The sequence below is a fragment of the Myiozetetes cayanensis genome, unplaced genomic scaffold, assembly GCF_022539395.1.
Source record: "Myiozetetes cayanensis isolate MyiCay16 unplaced genomic scaffold, myiCay2020 scf224, whole genome shotgun sequence".
NCBI classification, from domain to species: domain Eukaryota; kingdom Metazoa; phylum Chordata; class Aves; order Passeriformes; family Tyrannidae; genus Myiozetetes; species Myiozetetes cayanensis.
The window spans coordinates 30,097-49,316 of NW_026087439.1; the positions used below are offsets into that span (position 1 = coordinate 30,097).

General features: G+C 45.0%; 1 protein-coding gene across 3 annotated transcripts in view; it reads left to right on the forward strand.

Annotated features, from left to right (window-relative positions):
• The window catches only part of RAB4B (RAB4B, member RAS oncogene family), a 28,747-nt gene extending 12,240 nt beyond the window's left edge, over positions 1-16,507 (forward strand). The window contains exons 5-8 of one of the 3 annotated variants that reach the window (XM_050319669.1): positions 1,945-2,099; positions 9,039-9,134; positions 12,889-13,043; positions 16,389-16,507. In XM_050319669.1, coding sequence (XP_050175626.1) covers positions 1,945-2,099; positions 9,039-9,134; positions 12,889-13,007 — 370 coding nt within the window. In that variant the 3' untranslated portion in view covers positions 13,008-13,043; positions 16,389-16,507. Of the gene's footprint in view, positions 1-1,944; positions 2,100-6,465; positions 6,753-9,038; positions 9,135-11,607; positions 11,867-12,888; positions 13,044-16,388 lie in introns of those variants that run through there. The other 2 variants (XM_050319666.1, XM_050319668.1) reach the window with 2 other exon arrangements.
• Positions 16,508-19,220: the final 2,713 nt, after the last annotated feature.

Genomic DNA, 19,220 nt, shown 5'->3' on the forward strand with positions numbered 1-19,220 from the left:
CCAGCCGTGTTATCCCATGATTCCCTGATCCCGTTATCCCAATCCTGTTATCCCAACCCCGTTATCCCAACCCTGTTATCCCATGATCCCATTATCCCATGATCCCATTATCCTGTTATCCCATGATCCCAACCCCATTATCCCAACCCTGTTATCCCAACCCTGTTATCCCATAATCCCATGATCCCATGATCCCAACCCTGTTATCCCAACCCCTTCATCCCATTATCCCATTATTCCCATTATCTCATGATTCCAACCCTGCATCTCAACCCCATACCCCACTGTTATCCCATTATCCCTGTCCATATCCCGATATTCCCATGTATCCCAACCCTGTTATCCCATTATCCCATTATCCCACTGTGATCCTCACTCTCCTCACCCTGCATCCCGATATTCCCATTATTCCCATTATTCCAGCCGGATCATCATCCCTGACTCACTGGGACCATTCTCCCTCTCCCATATCCCGATATTCCCACTATTCCAACCAAGATCCATCCAACTCCCTGTCCCACTGGTACCCTCCCTCCTCTCCCATATCCCAATATTCCCATATTCCCGCTATTCCAGCTGGGATCCATCCATTCCCTGTCCCACTGGGGCTGTTCCCTCCTCTCTCCTCTCCCATATCCCGATATTCCCGTTCCCGCTATTCCAGCCAGGATCCATCCATTCCCTGTCCCACTGGGACTGTTCCCCTGTGTCCCATATCCCAATATTCCCGTTACTCCCACTATTCCAGCTGGGAAAATAACTCCCTGACTCACTGGGACCATTCTCCCCTCTCCCATATCCCGATATTCCCGTTATTCCCGTTATTCCAACCGGGATCCATCCCAGGATCCAATTCCCTGTCTCACTGGGACCACTCTCCCCTCTCCCATATCCCAATATTCCTGGAATTCCCAATATTCCCAGAATTCCAGCCATGAACCATCCAACTCCCTGACTCACTGGGACCCTCTCTCCTCTCCCATATCCCGATATTCCTGTTATTCCAGCCGGGATCCGTCCAACTCCCTGTCCCACTGGGGCCATTCCCCTGTGTCCCATATCCCAATATTCCCAATATTCGCACTATTCCAGCTGGGAGCCATCCAATTCCCTGTCCCACTGGGACCATTCTCTCCTCTCCCATATCCCGTTATTCCCACTATTCCAACCAGGATCCATCCAACTCCCTGTCCCACTGGGACCATTCTCTCCTCTCCCATATCCCGGAATTCCCGTTATTCCCGCAATTCCAGCTGGGATCCATCCATTCCCTGTCCCACTGGGGTTGTTCCCTCCTCTCCCATGTCCCATATCCCAATATTCCCAGAATTCCTACAATTCCAACCGGGATCCATCCAACTCCCTGACTCACTGGGACCATTCTCTCCTCTCCCATATCCCATATCCCGATATTCCCGTTATTCCAACCGTGAACCGTCCAATTCCCTGACTCACTGGGGCCCTCTCTCCTCTCCCATATCCTGGAATTCCCGATATTCCCGTTATTCCAGCCGGGATACGTCCAACTCCCTGTCCCACTGGGGCCATTCTCTCCTCTCCCATATCCCAATATTCCCGTTATTCCCGTAATTCCAGCCATGAACCATTCAACTCCCTGACTCACTGGGACCATTCTTCCTTCTCCCATATCCCAATATTCCCAATATTCCCATTATTCCCAATATTCCAACCGTGAATCATACAACTCCCTGACTCACTGGGGTTGTTCTCCCCTTCCCATATCCCGGAATTCCCGTTATTCCCGCTATTCCAGCTGGGATCTGTCCATCTCCCTGTCCCACTGGGGCCATTCCCCTGTGTCCCATATCCTGGAATTCCCAATATTCCCAGGATTCCAGCTGGGATCCATCCAACTCCCTGGCTCACTGGGGTTGTTCCCTCCTCTCCCACATCCCAATATTCCCGTTATTCCCGGTATTCCAGCCGTGAGACGTACAACTCGCTGTCCCACTGGCTGTCGGACGCTCGCACCTTGGCCAGCCCCAACATCGTCATCGTCCTGTGCGGGAACAAACGGGACCTGGAGCCTGACAGGGAGGTCACATTCCTGGAGGCGTCCAGATTCGCCCAGGAAAACGGTGGGAATTACACTGGGAATAACACCGGGAATAATGGGAATGATAATGGGAATGATGGGAATGACACCTGGGATAATGGGGATGATGGGGATGTCAGTGGGGATGATGGGATAGCAACAAACGGGACCTGGAGCCAGACAGGGAGGTCACGTTCCTGGAGGCATCACAGTTCAACCAGGAAAACGGTGGGAATGGCACTGGGAATGTGGGAATTGCACTGGGAATTATGGGAATGACACTGGGAATAACACCTGGGATAATGGGGATGATAATGGGGATGATGGGAATGAGAGTGGGGATGATGGGATAACAACAAACGGGACCTGGAGCCCGACAGGGAGGTCACATTCCTGGAGGCATCACGGTTTGCCCAGGAAAATGGTGGGAATGACACTGGGAGTGACACCTGGAATAATGATGGGAATGATAATGGGAATGATAATGGGGATGATAATGGGGATGATGGGAGTAAGAATGGGAATATCAATGGGAATAAGAGTGGGAATGACAGTGGGAATAATGGGAATGATAATGGGAATAATGGGAATAACAATGGGAATAACGGGGAATAATGGGAATAACAGTGGGAATTACAATGGGAGTAACAGTGGGAATAACAGTGGGAATGGTGGGAATAACAATGGGAGTAAGAATGGGAATAACAGTGGGAATAAAATGGGAACGACAATGGGAATAACAGTGGGAATAATGGGAATAACAATGGGAATAATGGGAATAATAATGGGAATGACAATGGAAATAATGGGAATAACAATAGGAATAACAAGGGCAGTAACAGTGGGAATAATGGGAATAACAATAGGAACAACAGAAGGAATAAAAGTGGGAATAACAATAGGAATAATGGGAATAACAACAGGAATGACAATGGGAATGACAGTGGGAATAATGGGAATGATGATGGGAATGATGGGAATGGGAGTGGGGATGATAATGGGGATGATGGGGTAACAACAAACAGGACCTGGAGCCAGACAGGGAGGTCACATTCCTGGAGGCATCACGGTTCAACCAGGAAAACGGTGGGAATAACACTGGGAATGATGGGAATTACACCTGGGATAATGGGGATGATGGGAATGATGATGGGGATGATGGGAATGATGATGGGAATGGCAGTGGGGATGATGGGATAGCAACAAACGGGACCTGGAGCCCGACAGGGAGGTCACATTCCTGGAGGTGTCACGGTTTGCTCAGGAAAACGGTGGGAATTACATTGGGAATGACACCTGGAATGATGGGAATGATGGGAATTACACTGGGAATGATGGGAATGGGAATGGGGATAATGGGAATGATGATGGGAATGAGAGTGGGGATGATGGGATAGCAACAAACGGGACCTGGAGCCAGACAGGGAGGTCACATTCCTGGAGGCGTCACGGTTTGCTCAGGAAAATGGTGGGAATAACACTGGGAATGTGGGAATTACACTGGGAATGATGGGAATGATAATGGGAATGGTGGGAATGATGATGGGGATGATGGGAATGATAATGGGGATAATGGGAATGATAATGGGAATGATAATGGGGATGATGGGAATGGGAATGGGGATGATAATGGGAATGATAATGGGGATGGGAATGGGGATGATGGGATACCAACAAACGGGACCTGGAGCCTGACAGGGAGGTCACATTCCTGGAGGCGTCACGGTTCAACCAGGAAAACGGTGGGAATTACACTGGGAATAACACCTGGAATTATGGGAATGATAATGGGAATGATGGGAATTACACTGGGAATGACAGTGGGGATAACAGTGGGAATAATGGGAATAAAAATGGGAATAAGAATGGGAATACCAATGGGAATACCAATGGCAATAACAATTGGAATAATGGGGGAGAATGGGATAATTGGGAATAATGGGATACCAGGGAATGGGATTGGGGGATGGGGAGCGAGGGGTCGTGCCTTGGAGGGCTCCAGATTGGCCCAGGAAAAAGGTGGGAATATGGGAATGACAGTGGGAATAACAATGGGAATAACAAAGGGAACACTGGGAATAACAGTGGGAATAACGGGGAATAATGGGAATAACAATGGGAATTACAATGGGAGTAACAGTGGGAATAACAATGGGAGTAAGAATGGGAATAACAGTGGGAGTAAGAATGGGAATAACAATGGGAATAATGGGAATAAGAATGGGAATAACAATGGGAGTAACAGTAGGAATGATGGGAGTAACAATAGGAATAACAATGGGAATAGCAGTAGGAATAATGGGAATAACAGTGGGAATAATAATGGGAATAACAATGGGAATAATGGGAATAACAGTGGGAATAACAGTGGGAATAACAATGGGAATAATGGGAATGATAATGGAATAACAATGGGAATAACAGTGGGAATATTGGGAATAACTGGGAATAAGAATGGGAATAACAATGGGAATAACAATGGGAATAACTGGGAATAAGAATGGGAGTAACAGTAGGAATGATGGGAATAACAGTGGGAATAATGGGAATGACAGTGGGAATGACAGTGGGGATAATGGGAATAACAGTGGGAATAAGAATGGGAATGACAATGGGGATGATGGGAATGATGATGGGAATGTCAGTGGGGATGATGGGATAACAACCAACGGGACCTGGAGCCAGACAGGGAGGTCACGTTCCTGGAGGCATCACGGTTCAACCAGGAAAACGGTGGGAATGACACTGGGAATGTGGGAATTACACCTGGGATAATGGGGATGAGAATGGGGATGATGGGAATGATGATGGGAATGATGATGGGGATGATGGGAATGGGAATGGGGATGATGGGATAGCAACAAACGGGACCTGGAGCCTGACAGGGAGGTCACATTCCTGGAGGCGTCCAGATTCGCCCAGGAAAACGGTGGGAATAACACTGGGAATGTACACCTGGAATAACACCTGGGATAATGGGGATGATGGAAATGATGATGGGGATAATGGGAATGGCAGTGGGGATGATGGGATAACAACCAACGGGACCTGGAGCCAAACAGGGAGGTCACATTCCTGGAGGCGTCACGGTTTGCTCAGGAAAACAGTGGGAATTACACTGGGAATGTGGGAATTACACTGGGAATTATGGGAATGATAATGGGAATGGTGGGAATGATGATGGGAATGATGAGAATGACAATGGGAATGATAATGGGAATGATAATGGGGATAACAGCGGGAATAATGGGGGATAACAGTGGGAATAATAATGGGACTGACAATGGGAATATTGGGAATAACAGTGGGAATAACAGCAGGAATGATGGAATTACACTAGGAATGATGAGAATAATAATGGGAATAACAATGGGAATAATGGGAATAATAATGGGAATAACAGTGGGAATGCTGGGAATAACAGTGGGAATAATGGGTATAATAATGGGAATAAGAGGGAATAATGGGAATAACAATGGGAATGACAATGGGAATGGTGGGAATGACAGTGGGAATAATGGGAATAACAATGGGAATGATAATGGGAATGACAGTGGGAATAACAGTGGGAATAACAATGGGAATAACAGTGGGAATAATGGGAATAGCAACTGGAATAACAATGGGAATAACAATGGGGATAATGGGAATGACACTGGGAATAACAATGGGGATAATGGGAATGACAATGGGAATATGAATGGGAATAATGGGAATAACAGTGGGAATGATAATGGGAATAATGGGAATGATAATGGGAATGAAAATGGGGATAACAGGAATGACAATGGGAATAACAATGGGAAAAATAGGAATAACAATGGGAGTAACAATGGGAATAACAGTTGGAATAATGGGAATAACAATGGGAATAATAATGGGAATAACAGTGGGAATAGTGGGAATAACAATGGGAATAACAATGGGAATAATGGGGGAGAATGGAAAATAATGGGGGATAATTGGGAATATCGGGACCCCAGGGGGAATATCGGGATCCTGGGGGGAATTTTGGGATTCCCAGAGGGAATATTGGGATTCCCAGGAAAAATATCAGGATTCCCAGTGGGAATATCGGGATTCTGGAGGGAATATTGGGATTTCTAATGGGAATATCAGGATCCTGGGGGGATTCCAGGGGGAATATCGGGATCCTGGGGGGGGATTTTGGGATCCTAGAGGGAATATCAGGGGGAATATTGGGAATTTCCAGAGGGAATATCGGGATCCCTGGGGGGATTTCCAGGGGGAATTTTGGGATCCTGGGGGAAATATCAGGATTCTGGAGGGATTCCCAGTGGGAATATCGGGATCCCAAGGGGGAATATCGGGATCCTGGGGAGAATATCATGATTCTAGAGGGAATATCAGGATTCCCGTTGGGAATTGTGATATTTCCCGGGACTCAGAGCTGATGTTCCTGGAGACGAGCGCGCTGAGCGGGGAGAACGATGGGAATAATGGGAATAACAATGGGAATAACAATGGGAATGACAATGGGAATAACAATGGGAATAATGGGAATAATAATGGGAATAATGGGAATAACAATGGGAATAACAATGGGAATAATAATGGGAATAATGGGAATAACAATGGGAATTACAATGGGAATAAGAGTGGGAATATCGGGATCCTGGGGGGAATTTTGGGATCCTGGGGGAAATATGGGGATTTCTAATGGGAATATCGGGATTCCCGTTGGGAATTGTGGTTTTTCCCGGGAAGCAGAGCTGATGTTCCTGGAGACGAGCGCGCTGAGCGGGGAGAACGATGGGAATAATGGGAATAACAATGGGAATAACAATGGGAATAATAATGGGAATAATGGGAATAACAATGGGAATTACAATGGGAATAATAATGGGAATAATGGGAATAACAATGGGAATTTCACTGGGAATAACAGTGGGAATAATGGGGGAGAATGGGAAATAGTGGGGGATAATTGGGAATATCGGGACCCCAGGGGGATTATCAGGATCCTGGGGGGAATATCGTGATTCCCAGGGGGAATATCAGGATTCTGGGGGGAATATCGGGATCCTGGGGGGAATATTGGAATTCCCATGGGGAATATCGGGATCCTGGGGGGAATATTGGAATTCCCTGGGGGAATATTGGAATTCCCAAGAGGAATATTGGGATCCTGGGGGGAATATCGAGATCCCAGTGGGAATATCAGGATCCTGGGAGGGATTTTGGGATTCCCAGGGGGGAATGTTGGAATTCCTAGAGGGAATATTGGAATTCCCAGGGGGAATATTGGGATCCTTGGGGGTAATATTGGATCCTGGGGGGATTATTGGGATCCTGGGGGGATTTCCAGGGGATTCCCAGTGGGAATTTTGGGATCCTGGGGGGAATATTGGGATTCCCAGGAGGAATATCAGGATTCCCAAGGGGGATTATTGGGATCCTGGGGGGTAATATTGGATCCTGGGGGAATTTCCAGGGGGAATATTGGAATTCCCAAGGGGGAATATTGGGATTCTAGAGGGAATATTGGGATCCTGGGGGAAATATCAGGAGCCTGGGGGGAATATTGGAATTTCCAGGGGGAATATCAGGATTCCCAGTGGGAATATCGAGATCCTGGGGGGAATATTGGGATTCCCAAGGGGAATATCAGGATTCCCAGCAGGAATATCAGGATCCTGGAGGGAATATTGGGATTTCTAGTGGGAATATTGGGATTCCCAGGGGATTCCAGGGGGAATATCAGGATTCTAGAGGGAATATCAGGGTCCTGGGGGAATATCGTGATTCCCAGTGGGAATATCAGGATCCTGGGAGGAATATCAGGATTTCCAAGGGGGATTATTGGGATCCTGGGGGGGGTTTTGGGATTCCCAAGGGGAATGTTGGGATTTCTAACGGGAATATCAGGATCCTGGGGGGATTCCCAAGGAGGAATATCAGGATTCTGGAGGGAATATTGGAATTCCTAGAGGGACTATCGGGATCCTGGGGGGACTCCCAGGGGTTCCCAAGGGGAATATCGGGATGCCCAAGGGGATTCCCAGAGGGAATATCGGGATCCTGGGGGGAATATTGGAATTTCCAGAGGGAATATTGGAATTCCCTGGGGGAATATTGGAATTCCTAAGAGGAATGTTGGGATCCTGGGAGGAATATCAGGATTCCCAAGGGGAATATCAGGATCCTGGGGAGAATATTGTGATTCCCAGGGGAAATATCAGGATTCCCAGCGGGAATATCAGGATCCTGGGGGGATTCCCAGGGGATCCCAAGGGGAATATCGGGATTCCTAGAGGGAATATTGGGATCCTGGGAGGAATATCAGGATGCCAGGGGGGAATATCGGGCTCCTGGGGGGAATTTTGGGATCCTGGGGGGAATATTGGAATTCCCAGTGGGAATATCGGGATTCCCATTGGGAATTGCTGTTTTCCCGGGAAGCAGAGCTGATGTTCCTGGAGACGAGCGCGCTGAGCGGGGAGAACGATGGGAATAATGGGAGTAACAATGGGAATTACAATGGGAATTACAGTGGGAATATCGGGATCCTGGGGGAAATATGGGGATTTCTAATGGGAATATCAGGATTCCCATTGGGAATTGTGATTTTTGCCGGGACTCAGAGCTGATGTTCCTGGAGACGAGCGCGCTGAGCGGGGAGAACGATGGGAATAATGGGAATAACAATGGGAATAACAGTGGGAATAACAGTGGGAATATCGGGATCCTGGGGGGAATGTTGGAATTCCCAGTGGGAATATCAGGATTCCCGTTGGGAATTGTGATTTTTGCCGGGAAGCAGAGCTGATGTTCCTGGAGACGAGCGCGCTGAGCGGGGAGAACGATGGGAATAATGGGAGTAACAATGGGAATTACAATGGGAATAACAGTGGGAATATCGGGATCCTGGGGGGAATTTTGGGATCCTGGGGGGAATATTGGAATTCCCAGTGGGAATATCAGGATTCTGGTTGGGAATTGCTGTTTTCCCGGGAAGCAGAGCTGATGTTCCTGGAGACGAGCGCGCTGAGCGGGGAGAACGTGGAGGAGGCGTTCCTGAAATGCGCCAGGACCATCCTGGGCAGGATCGACGCCGGTGAGGGGACGGGGAGAATCTGGGAATTATATGGGATTAATATGGGATTAATGGGGGAATAATCTGGGAATGAGGGGGGAACAATGGGGGAAGGATCTGGGAATGAGGGGGGAACAAGGGGGGAAGGATCTGGGATTAATATGGGATTAATATGGGATTAATGGGGGGAAAATGGGGGAATAATTGGGAAGCAATGTGGGAATAAATCTGGGAATAATGTGGGAATAATGGGGAAATAATGGGGGATTAATGGGGAAATGATCTGGGAATAAGGGGGGAAGAATGTGGGATTAATGGGGGAATAATGGGGGAATAATGTGGGAATAGTGGGGGAATAATGGGGGAAAATGGGGGAATAAATCTGGGAATAATGGGGGAATAATGTGGGAATAATTTGGAATAATGGGGGAACAATGGGGGAATAATGTGGGAAGAATGTGGGAATAATGGGGGAATAATTGGGATTAATGTGGGAATATTGTGGGAATAATGGGGAAATAAATCTGGGAAAATGGGGGAATAATGGGGGAAGAATGTGGGAATAATGGGGGAAAATTGTGGGAGTAATTTGGAATAATGGGGGAATAATGGGGGAATAATGGGGGTATAATTTGAGAATAATGTGGGAATAAATCTGGGAATAATGGGGGAAGAATGGGGGAATAATGTGGGATTAATGGGGGAATAATCTGGGAATGAGGGGGGAATAATGGGGGAAGAATATGGGAATAGTGGGGGAAAAATGGGGGAATAAAACTGGGAATAATGTGGGAATAAATCTGGGAATAGTGGGGGATTAATGGGGGAATAATGAGGGAAAAATGGGGGAATAATATGGGAATAATGGGGGAAAAATGGGGGAATAATCTGGAAATGAGGGGGGAAAAATGGGGGACTAATGGAGGAATAATGGGGGAAGAAACTGGGAATAGTGGGGGAAAAATGGGGGAAGAATGGGGGAATAAATGGGGGAATAATGAGGGAAAAATGGGGGAATAATATGGGAATAATGGGGGAAAAATGGGGAAATAATGAGGGAAGAATGTGGAAAGAATGGGGGAATAATGGGGAATAATATGGGATTAATGGGGGAATAATGGGGGGAAAATGGGGAATAATGGGGGAATAAATCTGGGAATGATGTGGGAGGAATATGGGAATAATGTGGGAAAACGGGGAATAATGGGGGGATAATGAGGGAATAATGGTGGGAAGAATGTGGGATTAATATGGGATTAATGGAGGAATAATGGGGGAAAATTGGGGGAATAATGGGGAGATAATGAGGGAATAATGGGGGAATAATATGGGAAGAATATGGGAATAGTGTGGGAAGAATGGGGGAATAATGGGGGAATGATGGGGGAAAAATGGGGGAAGAAACTGGGAATAGAGGGAATAATGAGGGAATAATGAGGGAAGAATGGGGAATAATGGGGAATAATCTGGGAATGAGGGGGGAAAAATGGGGGAATAATCTGGGAATGAGGGGGGGAAAATGGGGGAATAATGGGGATTAATATGGGATTAATGGGGGAATAAATCTGGGAATAATGGGGGAAAAATGTGGGAATGAGGGGGGAAGAATGTGGGATTAATGGGGGAAAAATGGGGGAATAGTGGGAGGATAATGGGGGAATAATGTGGGAAGAATGGGGGAAGAATGTGGGAATAATGGGGGAATAATATGAGAAGAAACTGGGAATAATGGGGGAATAAATCTGGGAATAATGGGGGAACAATGGGGGATTAATGGAGAAACGATCTGGGAATGAGGGGGGAAGAATGTGGGATTAATGGGGGGAAAATGGGGGAATAATGGGGAAAAATGGGGAAGAATGTGGGAATAATGGGGGAATAATGGGGAAAGAATGGGGGAAAAATGTGGGAATAAATCTGGGAATAATGGGAGAAAAATGGGAGAAGAAACTGGGAATAATGTGGGAATTATATGGGAATAATGGGGGAGCAATGTGGGAATAATGGGGAATAATATGGGATTAATGGGGGAAAAATGGGGGAATATTGGGGGAATAAATCTGGGAATAAGGGGGGAATTATGGGGGAAAAATGGGGGATAATGGGGGAATTATATGGGATTAATGGGGGAAAAATGGGGGAATAATGTGGGAATGATGTGAGAATAAATCTGGGAATAATGGGGGAATAATGGGGGATTAATGGGGGAAGAAACTGGGAATAATTTGGGAATAATGGGGGAAAATGGGGGAATAAATCTGGGAATAATGTGAGAATAATGGGGGAATAATTTGGAATAATGTGGGAATGAGGGAGCTTTGGATCCCCCGTGCCCACTTTGGATCCCAAATTCCTTTTTTTTTATCCCAAATTCCCTGTTTTTCCCCCAGGAGAGCTGGATCCCGAGCGGATGGGGGAGGTTTTGGGATCCCAAATTCCCAATTTTGATCCCAAATTCCCAGTTTTCCATGGTTTTTCCATGTTTTTATTCCAGGAGAGCTGGATCCCGAGCGGATGGGGGAGGTTTTGGGGTCCCAAATTCCTTTTTTTTTATCCCAAATTCCCTGTTTTTTCCCCAGGAGAGCTGGATCCAGAACGGATGGGGGAGGTTTTGGGCTCCCAAATTCCCAGTTTTCCATGGTTTTATCCCATTTTTCCCTGTTTTTTTCCAGGAGAGCTGGATCCTGAGCGGATGGGGGAGGTTTTGGGGTTCCATTCCCTGTTTTTATCCCAGTTTTCCATGTTTATTCCCTGTTTTTTCCCCCAGGAGAGCTGGATCCTGAGCGGATGGGGGAGGTTTTGGATCCCACATTCCCAGTTTTGATCCCAAATTTCCAGTTTTCCATGGTTTTATCCCAGTTTATCCCTGTTTTTCCCCCAGGAGAGCTGGATCCTGAGCAGATGGGGGAGGTTTTGGGCTCCCAAATTCCCAATTTTCCATGGTTTTTCCATGTTTTTTTTCCAGGAGAGCTGGATCCTGAACGGATGGGGAGGTTTTGGGATCCCAAATTCCCAGTTTTCCATGGTTTTATTCCCTGTTTTTTTTCCAGGAGAGCTGGATCCAGAGCGGATGGGGGAGGTTTTGGGATCCCAAATTCCCAGTTTTCCATGTTTTTATCCCAGTTTTCCCTGTTTTTATCCCAGTTTTCCCTGTTTTTATCCCGGTTTTCCATGTTTTTATCCCAGTTTTCCATGCTTTTATCCCACTTTTCCATGCTTTTATCCCAGTTTTTTTTCCAGGAGAGCTGGATCCTGAATGGATGGGGGAGGTTTTGGGATCCCAAATTCCCAATTTTGATCCCAAATTCCCTGTTTTTTCCCCCAGGAGAGCTGGATCCTGAGCGGATGGGGGAGGTTTTGGGATCCCAAATTCCCAGTTTTCCTTGGTTTTTCCCTGTTTTTTTTCCAGGAGAGCTGGATCCCGAACGGATGGGGAAGGTTTTGGGATCCCAAATTCCCAGTTTTCCCTGTTTTTATCCCAGTTTTCCATGTTTTTTTTCCAGGAGAGCTGGATCCTGAGCGGATGGGGGAGGTTTTGGGGTTCCATTCCCTGTTTTTATCCCATTTTTCCCTGTTTATTCCCTGTTTTTTCCCCCAGGAGAGCTGGATCCAGAGCGGATGGGGGAGGTTTTGGGATCCCAAATTCCCAATTTTCCATGTTTTTATCCCAGTTTATCCCTGTTTTTTTCCAGGAGAGCTGGATCCCGAGCGGATGGGGGAGGTTTTGGGGTTCCATTCCCTGTTTTTATCCCAGTTTTCCATGTTTTTATTCCAGGAGAGCTGGATCCTGAACGGATGGGCTCCGGGATCCAATACGGGGACTCCTCCCTTCGGCAGCTCCGGCAGCCCCGGGGGGGAAACCTCGGCCAGCCCCGACCGCCCTGCGGGTGCTGAGACCCCAAAATACACCCAAAATGGACCCAAAAACAGGTGAGAGACCCCCAAAAATCTGAGACCCCAAAATACACCCCAAATACACCCAAAAACAGGTGAGAGACCCCCAAAAAATGAGATATCCTAAAAACTGAGACCCCAAAATACACCCCAAATACACCCAAAAACAGGTGAGAGACCCCAAAACTGACCCCAAAACAGGTGAGAGACCCCCTAAAATTGAGATATCCTAAAAACTGACCCCAAAACTGACCCCAAATAGACCCCAAAATACACCCCAAAATACACCCAAAAACAGGTGAGAGACCCCCAAAAAATCTGAGACCCCAAAATACACCCCAAAACAGGTGAGAGACCCCTAAAAACTGAGATATCCTAAAAACTGAGACCCCAAAATACACCCAAAAACAGGTGAGAGACCCCAAAAAAATCTGAGACCCCAAAATACACCCCAAATACACCCAAAACAGGTGAGAGACCCCCAAAAATCTGAGACCCCAAAATACACCCCAAATACACCCAAAAACAGGTGAGAGACCCCAAAAATTGAGATATCCTAAAAACTGAGACCCCAAAATTGAGATATCCTAAAAACTGAGACCCCAAAACAGGTGAGAAACTCCCAAAAATGAGATATCCTAAAAACTGAGACCCCAAAATTGAGATATCCTAAAAACTGACCCAAAACTGACCCCAAAACAGGTGAGAGACCCCCAAAAATTGAGATATCCTAAAAACTGAGACCCAAAAATTGAGATATCCTAAAAACTGACTCCAAAACTGACCCCAAATAGACCCCAAAATACACCCCAAAATGGACCCAAAACAGGTGAGAGACCCCCCAAAAAATCTGAGACCCCAAAATACACTCCAAAACAGGTGAGAAACCCCAAAAATTGAGATATCCTAAAAACTGACCCCAAAACTGAGCCCAAGACTTACCCCAAAATGGAGCCAAAACAGGTGAGAAACTCCCTAAAAATGAGATATCCTAAAAACTGAGACCCCAAAACAGGTGAGAGACCCCCTAAAAATTGAGATATCCTAAAAACTGACCCCAAAACTGACCCCAAAACTGAGCCCAGACAGGTGAGAAACCCCCTAAAATTGAGATATCCTAAAACTGACCCCAAAACTGACCCCAAAACAGGTGAGAGACCCCCTAAAAATGAGATATCCTAAAAACTGAGACCCCAAACTGACCCCAAAATGGACCCAAAACAGGTGAGAAACCCCCTAAAAATGAGATATTCTAAAAACTGACCCCAAAACTGACCCCAAAATGGAGCCCAGACAGGTGAGAGACCCCCAAAAAATCTGAGACCCCCAAAACTGACCCCAAAACAGGTGAGAAACCCCTAAAATTGAGATATCCTAAAAACTGACCCCAAAACAGACCCCAAAACTGACCCCAAACAGGTGAGAGACCCCCAAAAATGAGATATCCTAAAAACTGACCCCAAAACTGACCCAAAACAGGTGAGAAACCCCCTAAAATTGAGATATCCTAAAAACTGAGACCCCAAAATTGAGATATCCTAAAAACTGACCCCAAAATACACCCCAAAACAGGTGAGAGACCCCCTAAAATTGAGATATCCTAAAAACTGACCCCAAAACTGAGCCCAAAACAGACCCCAAAACTGACCACAAAACAGGTGAGAGACCCCAAAAAAATGAGACCCCAAAAAACTGAGAGTCCCCCCAAAAATTGAGAAACCCCCTCAAGTGAGAAACCCCCCAAAAATTGAGAAAAACCCCCCAAAAATTGAGAAAAACTCCCCAAAAATTGAGAAAACCCCCCCAAAAATTAAGAAACCCCCCCAAAAATTGAGAAAATCCCCAAAAAATTCCAGAGATCCCCCCAAAAAATTCAAACCCCCCCCAAAATTGGAGAAAACCCCCAAAAATTGAGAAAAAAACCTCAAAATTGAGAAAAACCCAAAAATTAAGAAAAACCCCACGAAAATTGAGAAATCCCCCAAAAATTGAGAAAAATCCCCAAAAAATTCCAGAGACCCCCAAAAAAATTCAAACCCCCCACCCAAAATTGAGAAAAAAATCCCAAAAATTCCAGAGAACCCCCAAAAATTAAGAAACCCGCCAAAAAATTAAGAAATCCCCCAAAAATTAAGAAAACCCCCCCAAAAATTGAGAAAACCCCCCCAAAAATTAAGAAACCCCCCAAAATTGAGAAAATCCTCCAAAAATTCCAGAGATCCCCCCAAAAAATTCAAACCCCCCCCAAAATTGAGAAAAACCCCCCAAAAATTGAGAAAAAAACCTCAAAAATTGAGAAAAAAAAAACCAAAAATTAAGAAAAACCCCACGAAAATTGAGAAATCCCCCCCAAAAATTGAGAAAATCCCCAAAAATTCCAGAGACCCCCAAAAATTCAAACCCCCACCCAAAATTGAGAAAAAATCCCAAAAATTCCAGAGAACCCCAAAAATTAAGAAACCCGCCAAAAATTAAGAAATCCCCAAAATTAAGAAACCCCCGAAAATTGAGAAAATCCCCAAAATTAAGAAAATCTCCCAAAAATTCCAGAACCCTCCCAAAAATTCCTCCCAAAATCCCCCCAAAAATTGAGAAAAACCCCCCAAAAATTAAGAAAAAAACCCCAAAAATTGAGAAAAGAAACCCCAAAAAATTAAGAAAAACCCCACAAAAATTGAGAAAAACCCCAAAAATTGAAAAAAAAACAAAAAAATTGAGAAAATCCCCCCAAAATTGAGAAAATCTCCCAAAAATTGAGTAAAACACCCCAAAAATTGAAAAAAAAACCCCAAAAAATTTAGAAAATCCCCCAAAATTGAGAAAAACCCCCCAAAAATTAAGAAAAAAAAAACAAAAATTGAGAATCTCCCAAAAATTCCAGAACCCTCCCAAAAATTCCCCCAAATCTCCCAAAATTCCAGAGCCCCCAAAAATTAAGAAAAACCCCCCAAAAATTGAGAAAATCCCCAAAATTCCAGAAACCCCCCCAAAATTTGAGAAACCCCCCAAAATTGAGACCCCCCCAAGTGAGAAACCCCCCAAAAATTAAGAAATCCTCCAAAAATTGATAAAAACCCCCCAAAATTAAGAAACCCCCAAAATTGAGAAACCCCAAAAATTGAGGAAAACCCCAAAATTAAGAAATCAAAAATAAATCGAGAAACCCCAAAAAATTGAGAAACCCCCAAAATTAAGAAAACCCAAAAATTAAGAAAAAACCCCAAAATTGAGAAACCCCAAAATTCCAGAACCCTCCCAAAAATTTCCAAATCCCCAGAAATTCCAGAACCCCCAAAAATTGAGAAATCCTCCAAAAATTAAGGAAAAACCCCAAAAATCCCCCAAAATCCCCCTGACCCCCCTTTTTGTTTTGTTTTGCAGGAGCTGCTGCCTCGTTCTGGACCCCCAAAAAAATCTCCCTCTGGAATTTTACAACAATTTTGGGTTGAATTTCCCTCGTTTTGGGTAAAAAAAAAACCCTGAGGGGAAGGGGGAGGTCCCAAATGTTTTAGGGTTCCTCTCACCCCCCGAAATTTTGAGGGTTTTTCCCCAATTTTATTTTTATTTTTATTTTATTTTTTTATTTTTAATTTTATTTTTATTTTTATTTTTTAATTATTTTTATTTTATTTTTATTTTATTTTTATTTTTTATTTTTAATTTTAATTTTATTTTATTTTTATTCTATTTTTATTTTATTCTTTTTATTTTTTATTTTTTCCCCCTGAATTTTTGGGAATTTCCCCCCCCACCAGTTTTGAGGGTTTTTCCCCCAAAATTTTAGGTTGTTTTTTTTTTATCCCTCAATTTTGGGGTTTCCCCCCCTAAATTTGGAATTTTTTCCCTCAATTTTGGGATTTCCCCCCCTAAATTTAGGATTTTTCCCGTAAATTTGGGAGAATTTCCCTCAATTTTGGGATTTTTCCCCTACATTTGGGATTTTTCCCTAAATTTTGGGGATTTCTCTTTCAATTTTGGGAATTCCCCCCTAAATTTGGGATTTTTCCCCTAAATTTGGGATTTTTCCCCTAAATTTGGGATTTTTCCCCTAAATTTGGGGGATTTCTCTTTCAATTTTGGGATTTCCCCCCAAATTTTAGGATTTTTCCCCTAAATTTGGGGGAATTTCCCTCAATTTTGGGAATTTCCCCCATAAATTTGGGATTTTTTCCCCAAAATTTGGGGATTTTTCCTCCAAATTTTGGGGATTTTCCCCCAAATTTTGGGATTTTTCCCCCCAATTTGTGATTTTTCCCCCAAAATTTTGGAATTTTTTCCCTCCAAATTTTGGGATTTTTCCCCCAATTTTGGTGTCGTTTCCCCTCCCCCACCCCTCAATTTTGGGGGATTTCTCCCCAGTTTTTTGAGATTTTTCCCCCAAATTTTTGGGATTTTTCCCCAAATTTTGGGATTTTTTTCCCCCAAATTTTGGGATTTTTCCCCACAAATTTGGGATTTTTCCCAAATTTTGGGGGGATTTTTTCCCAAAATTTTTTGGAATTTTTCCCCCAAATTTGGAATTTTTTTTCCCCAAAATTTTGAGGATTTTTCCCCCCAATTTTGGTGTCGTTTCCCCTCCCCAAATTTCCCCTTTTTTGTTCTTTTTTTTAATTTTATTTTCCTTTATTTAAAACCCTCTGTTATTTTTTGGGGGGGGAATTTTTCCCCAAAATTTTTGGGGGATTTTTTTTAGTTGGGTCCTCACCCCCCTTTAATTTTGGGGGTCTCCCTCTTTCCCCCAAAAAAACCCCAATTTTGGGGGTTCCCTCCCCCAAATTTCCGTCCCAGTCCCCCCAAATTGGGGGGAAATCGTGATTTTTTTTGCCTTTTATTTTATTTTTTCTTTATTTATTGCACTTTTATTTTGGGGGGGGGTCGAGTTTTGGGGAGGGGTCGGGGGTTTTTGTTTTCCTTCAAAAACGGTGAAAAAAAAGCCAATTTTGCCCCTCCCCAAAAAAATGAAAAAATCGAAAATAATTTAAAAATTCTTGTTTTCAATTGGGGGATTTTTTGGGGGGATTTTTTGGGGAGGGGATGGTCCTGAATTTTTTGGGGGATTTTTGGGAGAGGGGATTTGGGGACCTCCTGATGGGGGAGGATTTGGGGGTCTGGGGATTTGGGGGATTTGGGATTTGGGGACCCCCAAGAAGGGGGATTTGGGGGTCTGGGGATTGGGAGGGGAGTTTGGGGGAGATTTGGGGATTTGGGGATCCCCCAAATTGGGGATTTGGGAGAGATTTGGGGCCCCCAAGGTTGGGGGAGGGGGATTTTGGGGGATTTGGGGACCCCCAAGGAGGGGGATTTGGGGAGGGGGATTTGGGGACCCCTCAAAGTGGGAGGGGGATTTGGGGGTTCTGGGGATTGGGGGAGGATTTTGGGGGTCTGGGGGTTGGGGGTTGGGGGTCTTGGGGGTCTGGGAGGGTCCCGGGGTTTTTTTGGTTGGGGGTCGCAGTGATGGGAGGGGTCCTGGGGGTGGTCCTGGGGGTCCCGTTTTGGGGGTCGCAGTGATGGGGAGGGTCCTGGGGTGCTCCTGTCCGGGAGGTCCCGGGGCGGGTCCTGCTCTGGGGTGGTCCCGGTGGGGGTCCCAGTCCCGGGGATGATCCCAGTCTGGGGGTGGTCCCAGTGGGGGTCCCAGTCCCGGGGATGATCCCAGTCTGGGGGGTGGTCCCGGTGGGGGGGGGTCCCGCTGTTTTGCTTTATCATCACTTGCTTAATAAATTTATCAATGTTTAATCGGGAATTGAGTTGTGTAAATTCTTGTTGTAAATTGAGTGTAAATTGAGTGTAAATTGAGTTGTAAATTGATTGTAAATTGAGTAAATTCTTGTTGTAAATTGAGTTGTAAATTGAGTGTAAATTGAGTTGTAAATTGAGTGTAAATTGATGTAAATTGAGTGTAAATTGAGTTGTAAACTGAGTGTAAATTGAGTGTAAATTGAGTTGTAAATTGAGTGTAAATTGAGTGTAAATTGAGTTGTAAATTGAGTGTAAATTGAGTGTAAATTGAGTTGTAAATTGAGTTGTAAATTGAGTTGTAAATTGAGTGTAAATTGAGTGTAAATTGAGTTGTAAATTGAGTGTAAATTCTTACACTAACTTACAACAACAGGGGATTTTTTTTCCCTGCTTCCCACGGTTCAAGAGAACAAGACCCCATCCCACGGAGCTGGGACTTGGGAAGGGAAATTCCATCACTCCAAAATCCCCTCCCCT